The sequence below is a fragment of the Papaver somniferum genome, chromosome 6 (genome assembly GCF_003573695.1).
Source record: "Papaver somniferum cultivar HN1 chromosome 6, ASM357369v1, whole genome shotgun sequence".
NCBI classification, from domain to species: domain Eukaryota; kingdom Viridiplantae; phylum Streptophyta; class Magnoliopsida; order Ranunculales; family Papaveraceae; genus Papaver; species Papaver somniferum.
This window is the reverse complement of record NC_039363.1, coordinates 15558315-15567529: the sequence shown is the minus strand read 5'-3', so window position 1 is coordinate 15567529 and position 9215 is coordinate 15558315. Positions and strand designations below refer to the sequence as shown.

Here is a 9215-nt window from a genome sequence, read left to right as displayed (position 1 = left end):
TTTTCACCGCACCATGTATTTGGAATTTCATCCTCTGATATAACAAACTGTACAAATTTTCGATGTATTTAGAATATCATCTTCTTCTGATATAACAAATAGTTCAGAACTGTACAAATCTTCGCCGTGTTTGAAATTTCATCTTCTGAGATAACAAACCGATTAGAACTGAACAAATCTTCGATATATTTAGAATTTCATCTTCTGATATAACAAACTTTCGCCATGTTTGAAATTTCATCTTCTGAAATAACAAATTGTTCAGAACTATATAAATCTCCGATGTATTTAGAATTTCATCCTATGATATAACAAACTGTTCAGAAATGTACAAATCTTGGAATTTCGTCTTCTGATGTAAACAAATCTTTTCTGTGTCACCGACGAGGCTGTCAATATTTTGCCAAAAGCCAAATCATTTTTTGAGCTGAAGTGGCAAGAAGTGACCAATGAAGTGAATTCACGTGAGACCCAACCAAACAACTCCCATTATCTTGAGTTCCGTCCAAGTGGAAAAAACTAACAAAAAAATAGAGTGAGGCAGTATTTCTTTTAGAGCCTGCAGGCAGCAAAAAGGAGAGATCTTCACGGACTCAAATGTTTAAGATAATTCAAATCAAATCAAATCACTATTCTTTGGATAATCTAGAATTTTTGTTTTGATAATTGAGAATTTTAGTAGATTCCTTTTCCTCTGTTTCTATCCATCTATCCAAAATAAACAACCATAAATGCCATCATCCTTTCTTAATCACGGGGTTGCTGTAAACAAATAACATGTGTATGGAGTTTCCAGCCCTATAAAAACACAGCCATCCACTAATACTCTCTCCATTCCCATTTTTTATAACCAAAAAAAAAAAAAAGCCAATCCATGGCTTTAAACAGAGTAAATTGCTCTGTTTTTACATTTCTTCTGTTACAATTTTTTATCAATGCTCCTTCATTGGTTGTATGCCAATCACCAGTTTTTGCTTGTGATGTTAGTAAAAACCCTGGTTTGAAGAATTTCAGTTTCTGTGATTCTTCATTGAAGATTTCATCAAGAGTTGATGATTTGGTAAAGAGATTAACATTACAAGAGAAGATAACATTCATAGTGAATAAAGCTGGTTCAGTGAGTAGACTTGGTATACCAAGTTATGAATGGTGGTCTGAAGCTTTACATGGTGTTTCATATGTTGGTCCTGGTACTCATTTCTCTAATGTTGTTCCTGGTGCTACTAGCTTTCCTCAACCTATTCTTACTGCTGCTTCTTTCAATGTCTCCCTCTTTTATGCCATTGGCCAGGTAATCATCATTACACCATTCTGATTCAGTAATTCTTAGATTTTGGCTAGAATTGTTTGATTCCAATCATGGGTTTCATCAATGTGAATCAGATTCTTTAATGGGTTTCACTGGATCAGATCTTTATTCTTTGTATTCAAGATCCTCTGTTTTTGAGATTTTGTCATGATTTTTTTTTTCTTAATTGAATTAAGATTAAGGATTTAATGATGAAGTTATGAAAACATTAATGAAGTGGATATAGTAATAAATAAGTTAGCTAGTAGGTAAAAATAAGGTACAACTGCATTAAAAAGATTCTCTGAAGCACAAGTTTCTGAAAGGTGTATTTAGATTTTGAGACCTTGGTTTGGTAAAATTTCCAGAACAGTTGAAATTACTAGAAATGGGTTTGAAAATGACATGATTAAGAGCATTTTTACTGTTCAAGTTAAAAAAAAGAAAAAGAAATTGAGTTTATTGAAATTTTACTGCAGGTTGTTTCAAATGAAGCAAGAGCAATGTACAATGTGGGTTTAGCAGGATTGACATATTGGAGTCCAAATATCAATATCTACAGAGACCCAAGATGGGGAAGAGGTCAAGAAACTCCCGGCGAAGATCCGCTGCTATCGAGTCGATACGGATCAGCTTATGTCAGAGGTTTGCAGGAGACTGGGGATAGCGATCCTGACAGACTGAAAGTTGCAGCTTGCTGTAAGCATTACACAGCTTATGATGTGGATAACTGGAAAGGTGTTGATAGATACACTTTTGATGCTAAGGTATAATGTGTGCATAACTAGTCTAGGCTTCTTGCAAGGTAACTTGCGCAAGAAATCGATTTTTGATGAGCTTTGTTGTTGTTGTTTTAGGTTACTAAACAAGATATGGATGATACTTACCAGCCTCCATTCAAGAGCTGTGTTATTGATGGGAATGTCGCGAGTGTTATGTGCTCGTACAACAAAGTTAACGGAAAGCCAACTTGTGCAGATGCTGATCTCTTGGCTGGGGTCATTAGAGGGGAATGGAAACTTAATGGGTATGCCCCCTTCTCCTGCACTTTCAATACTTGTTTCTTTTGCTTAAGCCAGGGCTGCTTGTAGTTTTTTATTCCTTGCTCATGCGACAATTAGACGTCAGATTGACCGATTTTATTGCTTAGTGAGGATAATTAACTTTGTGTTGCTTTTGTGCTGCTACATGTGTGCAGGTACATAGTATCAGATTGTGATTCAGTTGATGTCCTATACAAGAACCAACACTACACCAAAACCCCTGAAGAAGCCGCAGCTGTATCTATAGCAGCAGGTAATTTGATTTGCTGCATCAACATTTTTCAATTCTTTGTTTTGTTTTGTCAGGTTGTTGTTTACTAATTTTTTCTGAAAATAACAGGATTAGATCTCGATTGTGGGACTTTCCTTGGCCAACATACCGAAGCAGCAGTTAAAGGCGGTCTCCTAAATGAGTCGGCCATTGACAATGCGGTCTCTAACAATTTTGCAACACTCTTTCGGCTTGGATTTTTTGATGGAAATCCTAGTGAACAAAAGTATGGAAAACTCGGTCCTAAGGATGTTTGCACGCAAGCGAACCAAGAACTGGCTCGTGAAACAGCAAGACAAGGGATTGTGCTGTTGAAGAACAAGCCAGCATCATTACCCTTGTCAGCAACTGGTATTAAGTCGTTGGCGGTGATCGGACCCAATGCCAAGGCCACTAAAACTATGATAGGCAACTATGAAGGTAAATCTATCGTAATTATGCTTGTGCACTGACTTCAATTGAAGCTGTTATTAACAAAACTGTACACTTTCAGGTACTCCATGCAAGTACACAACTCCTTTGGACGGCCTGACAGCTTTGGTTCCAACTGTATATTCAGCTGGCTGTTCTGACACAGCATGTGGAACTGCACAATTAGATGAGGCAAAGAAAATTGCAGCACAAGCAGATGCCACTGTTTTGATAGTTGGAACCGATCAATCTATTGAGACTGAGAGCCGGGATAGGCTTGATATTTACCTTCCGGGTCAGCAACCACATCTTGTGTCAGAGATTGCAAAAGTATCTAAAGGACCTGTAATTCTAGTTATCATGTCTGGAGGTTCCATGGATATAACATTCGCCAAAGATGACCCTAAAATTTCAAGCATCCTATGGGTTGGGTTCCCTGGCGAAGCCGGTGGTGCTGCAATAGCAGATGTTATTTTTGGCTCCTACAATCCAAGTAAGTTGGTCAATCATATTCTTCACTATCACATATCTGACATATAAGTGATTAAATTCTTCAAGGAAAAACGGCTAATTCTTGTTTTTCCGCATAGGCGGGAGACTACCCATGACATGGTATCCACAAGCATTTGCAGATAAGGTCCCAATGACAAACATGAATATGAGACCAGACCCAGCAACCGGTTATCCTGGTCGTAGCTACAGGTTTTACACCGGTGACACTGTCTACGCATTTGGTGATGGTCTAAGCTACACAACATTCCATCACCGGCTAGTGAGAGCACCTAAACTAGTCTCAATTCCATTAGAAGAAAAACACATGTGCCATTCAGAGGAATGCAAGTCCATTGATGTAGTCTCTGAAAACATTTGCCAGAACTTGGTTTTTGACATTCATTTGAGGGTTAAAAACAGGGGACGAACGAGCGGAAGTCATACGGTGCTCGTGTTCTCTACTCCTCCAGCAGTGCATAATTCTCCTAAGAAAAATTTGTTAGGATTTGAGAAAGTATTCTTAGAGAGCCAAATGATGCAGATAGTGAAATTCAAGATTGATGTTTGCAAAGATTTAAGTGTAGTTGATGAAAATGGAAACAAGAAAGTGGGCTTGGGTGAACATGTTGTTCATATTGGTGATTTGAAGCATACTCTAAATGTGGGTACTATTTGATGAATAATAGGTGGGGAAGATTTGTCTCTCCAATTTCTAATTGGAGATTAATTCTTAAAATGCAATTGACAAATGTAATTTCTGAGAGGTTGTAACAATTTTCTCAATTTGTTTTAATGGTAAAACGGAAAGAATTTGATCCAATAATTGGCTGGAGCTATGAGAAAAATTTCTCCAAGGGTTCACACTTTTTAAATTGCAAGAATAACCGGCTTGTGAGATTGCCTACAAAAGTCTCCACAAGCCAGGCGTAGTCAAACGAGATTTTGGATGACTTCTAGGGAATTTGCAAATCTAGTGTTAGTCCATAGAGATTTTTGGAGAGTTTTTTAATGTCTCTTGTTACTGGTTAGAGACTTTTTTCAAGTCATTTAAATTCTCTGAAACTCCTTGTTATTGGATTGAGATTTCATAAGAGTCACTCCAACACTACTGTTATTCGAAGAAGAATTGGAAGTCATTGATTTGTTATTTTCAGAGATTTGGAGAGACTTTTTCTTGGAAATAGGCATGGTAGAAATCTCTCCTCAAGAGATGATATTTCGGGAGACTTGGAAATTTGGAGATTTTATGGTTTTGGGGGTGAACCATTTTTTGGTTAAGGGCCACTTGGAAAGGGGTAATCAAGACAAAATGTGGAATAAAGTGATTTTTTTAATTGGAGAATATATATTTTAAAATCAGCTATGTGAATCTTTGTAATATATATATATATATATATAATTTATTTATTTTTCGATTTTATAAGTTGTTGGAAAACTCCATATAGAAAATCAGTGGTGAGATAGCATAGAAAATACGATGTGGGACGAGTGGAGCGAATGAAAATTTGGCATAGGATAGCAGTGAGATTTATTTTGCCAATGAACACAAATATTTTTAGGAAGTCATGGCACTTTTATTATTACTGTAACATGAATAATAAAAATATCGGTAATGTTTGGAATTAATCAGGGGATATTATACAATTTTGTCTCTAAAAATCACATAAACTTTCTACATGAGTCTCATTTTTTTGTCCCTACAAATCTCTTTTTTTTTTGTCACAAAAGCTTTCTAAAATACTCTTACAGGGGTGTATTGGATCAGGATTTATATGGATAAAAACAAATACTAGTTTACCTGAATCTAGTAGATTTATAAGGTTTCTTAAAAGAATCTTATAGATTCTAATAGATATATAATTTTGGATTATGTTGGATTGAGTAAGATTAATTTAGATTTATAAGAAGTGAAGATCATTTTTCCCTTTCAAAAAAAAAAACCCATCGATAAAATTGAGGTGATGGTGGAGGTGTGTGGGGCTGGTCGTATGTGGTATTTTTGGTGGCGGCGGTGGTGGTTGTTGGTGGTGGTCGGTGACGATGGTCGACAGTGGTGGTGGTTGGTGGTGGTGGCGCTAGTGTTGGTGGTGTGTGGTGGCGATGGTGGTGGTTAGTAGTGGTGGTGGTGGTGAGTGGTTGTTGGTGGTCAGTGGCGATGGCAATGGTGGTGCTAGTGTTGGTTGGTGGTGTGTGGTAGTGGTGGGGGAAAAGACGTAGTATGATGTGACAAAAAAAAAAGAAACAAATTGTCCACTACAATCTGTGTAACTCTTGTGGTTTGGGTTGAGATTATAATGAGATAATAATATGCATAATTTGCCTACAAATATCCATAATAATCCTGATATATCCTTCTCTTCAACCATCCTAAGAAATCTTAATTGAATTGAATACCTCGGATATTTAAATATTCCTAACATATCCTAATTGAATACCTCGGATATTTAATGAATCCTGACATATCCTAGTTGAATACCTAAGAGTTTTTAGGATTGTTAGATATCTATCTAAATCCTAATCCAACACACCCCTATAAGAGAATCACTAGAAATCTCTAGATTTTTAGATAATCTCTAAGAATCACTCAAATTAAAAATTTATGAAAGTCCATAGAAATCTCGGTTGACTACCTCCCTTAGAATTCAGAGGATTGTAAGTCTCCACTTTGTTTTCTCCTCCTCCATCACTGCATGGCTCTCCAAAGAAGAACCTATTGGGGTTTGAGAAAGTGTTCAAGTGACAAATGGAGATAGTGAAACTCAAGATTGATGTTTGCAAAGATTCAAGTGCAGTTGATTTAACATGGAAACATCAAAGTGGGCTTGGGTGCACACATTATTTTTAATTTTTAATTTTTGATTTTTTTAATAGGAAAAGTAATTCTTGAAAGTATTAGGATATGAGACATTACAAGTATTACATGAAGACTTGAAAAATTTGAAGAAGTAAGGATCTACAACGACAACATCATCCTTCCACTTGAGATTTGTGATATTTGACTTGAACTGTTTCATTACCTAACATATCTTTCAAGTCGTGCATATTGAAAACATAACTGCGAAGCATGAATGGTTACACTCTAGTTATACGTAGTATTAAGGAATACAATACGAAGTATAACGCTTATCTTTTGAACTTCGTATATAAGACATCGACATAATCGTTTGAATGCTATTGTGATTATGTATGGGTATGAGGTAAAGATTTCATCCTAGGAAACAATGTTTTACATTCTTTTAAAGGAAGTAAATTCATAAACTTGTTTCGTGAATCGAAAGGAAAATCGCTAGGCTTATTGGTATTGTTATTCATTGCATATCTTTTGAACTACCAATATGTGTGATTAGTATAACCGCTCATGACTTGTTTATGTTCTTCGTAAAACTATTCACAAGGCCTGACTTTTGTATTGGTATGACTTTTATTAGTGAAACTGATCTTAAGTAATCACCTGAGATGGTATAATCGATTTGTTGTAATTGGTATGACCACCTATAGGCAAAGGGGAACGGATCCTAGTAAGAGCTGCAACCGATCACAAAGGGGAATCGATCTTTGTATGAGGTGCAGCAAGTTTCTAGATATTGGGAACCAATCCTATGAACATGTGTAACACGTTTTTAGATATTGGGAACCAATCCTATGGACATGTGCAACAAATACAAGTTAGATACCATATATATGTGGGAACCGATCCTAGTACCTAATCAACCGAATTTTTGGAAAGCTAGTGTGACTAAATCCAGTACTCACATGGAGGTAGAGCCGAAACTTGTTTTGGTAGAACCGTGAAACCCATGTTTGGTGATTGAGTGTTCTTAATCAATCACATAGTTATTGAAAGTCAGATGAACCAATTCTAAACTTGTTTGGAAGTGTGGCAAATAGGTTTCAAGATTTTAAGTATGAAAGAGGACTTACAAAGTAAAGATGTCGACATACTTTGAACATGTTCAGTAACGCTTATCTTTTATTGTTCAAAGATATTCCTTAATAGCTAAAGGAAAAAATCTCGGATCGAAAAATAAATTGAGAATCTTTTAATTAAGGCTTTTAACTTTATTTTTGGAAAATGAAAATTAGTAATATGCATTTACTAGTTGGAGATTTTCTAAGAGATTTTTGGTCAATGTTTGGACAAAGCATTTCCAGGAATTGTGGAAACCGAATTTATAATATATTCCATATCTTGAGAATATTTTGGAAATTCCTTGGTCTATAAATATCAAATTTTTCATTTCGATCAAACTAATCCTCAAAGCCAGCAAAACTACCTAGTTGTGTTGTTACTGGCGGAACCGCCTATTCGGAGAGGAAAGTAACCTAATTAGGCGAAATCTCTTACGGCCGCTCGGTTTAAAGACTTCTTTGGGATTGAGAAGCTCTATTAGTACCATTGGTGGGAAACGAGATAATTGTGGTTTATTATTAGTTTTGGATTGATTTGATTGACTAACGGTTGTTGAACTTTGATTGCACCTAGTTTCTTTATGCTTGAGAATCTTCTCTTCTGATATAAGATTCACTCAAACTAGTTCGAAGCTTCGACGGGGATCTTTAGATTGTTTGTAGATCTAAAGACGTCTTGTGATAATCCATTGTTAATAGACTCCGTTATGTGCGTGATTGATCACAAGAGATTCAAGTTGATTGTGTGCAGGTATTTATTGAAGATTTAAGAAGATTTGAAGACGAAGAAGATTTCTGATTTGGGTTCATAATCTTTGGTGTGCACAATACTTGTTTCGGTTAAAGAGGATCCAACTATAATCGGTTTATCCTTGTGGTAGATTGGATTGATTAGTTGAGTAGATCGAAATTAATACAATTCTTTGTGATCCAAATTATTGATTGAAAAATCTTGACAATTACTTTGGTAGTTGTTATTAGATAGATCTAAGGACCTGACAAAGGAGTTTATTGGGATAAACGGAAGAGCCCTTTGTCGAACTCATATCACTTGGTTGAAAAGAGTTATTACCAAACAGATTTGTTGTTCTTATACTGTTTGGAATACGAACCAAAGGAATTGTTCCAAGTACGCGACTTATTACAAGTTGGAGGCGTGGGAATACAGACAGAACTAGGTGACCTATAAGTTTAGTTGCTTGGTCTCAACTATACGAAGTTGGTTTAATTTTGTATAGCGTCTTAATCCTGAAAGTATTCAATTCTGGACAAGGTCCCGGGGTTTTTCTGCATTTGCGGTTTCCTCGTTAACAAAATCTTGTTGTGTCTTTTATTTTTCTATTTCCGCAATTTTAATTGTTTTTATTATAATTAGAAGTAAAATACACAAATGTTAATTCCTATTTACTTGATATTAATCATATTGTGTTTGGTTAAGTCCGAACCATTTATCAAGTAAACATACTTCGTTGTTTGTCTCGATCTCGTATCCATAGACGATCACACGAAGTGTGAACCGATTAGTTGTATTGTCTCGACTCAGTTCATAGACAATCACTTTTGGAGAAAGGACTTATGGGTGAAAAGTTTTAGATTGAGGTATATTTGGGTACCCTCGTCTTTTCAAACTCTCCCCCATAAAATGTCATTCCCGAAAGAACAACAAGATAGACCTTACATTCACAAGAAAAGAAGTATTTAAAAGAATACTTTGATACCTAACAGAACTGTTATCTACGTAGAAACAAATGCGAAATCAAAAGAATACTACACTGACGTTCTAAGCCTTGATTTCCCTAAA

At 35.9% G+C, this 9215-nt stretch overlaps 1 protein-coding gene across 1 annotated transcript; it reads left to right on the top strand.

Moving 5' to 3' along the window:
• The first annotated feature begins 585 nt into the window (after positions 1-585).
• Positions 586-4325, top strand: LOC113287025 (beta-xylosidase/alpha-L-arabinofuranosidase 2-like). The gene is made up of 7 exons (XM_026535680.1): positions 586-1291; positions 1768-2055; positions 2146-2315; positions 2487-2584; positions 2672-3022; positions 3096-3506; positions 3604-4325. Exons 1-7 carry the CDS (start codon positions 875-877, stop codon positions 4179-4181), a joined length of 2313 nt encoding a protein of 770 aa, XP_026391465.1. The 5' UTR covers positions 586-874; the 3' UTR covers positions 4182-4325.
• Positions 4326-9215: the final 4890 nt, after the last annotated feature.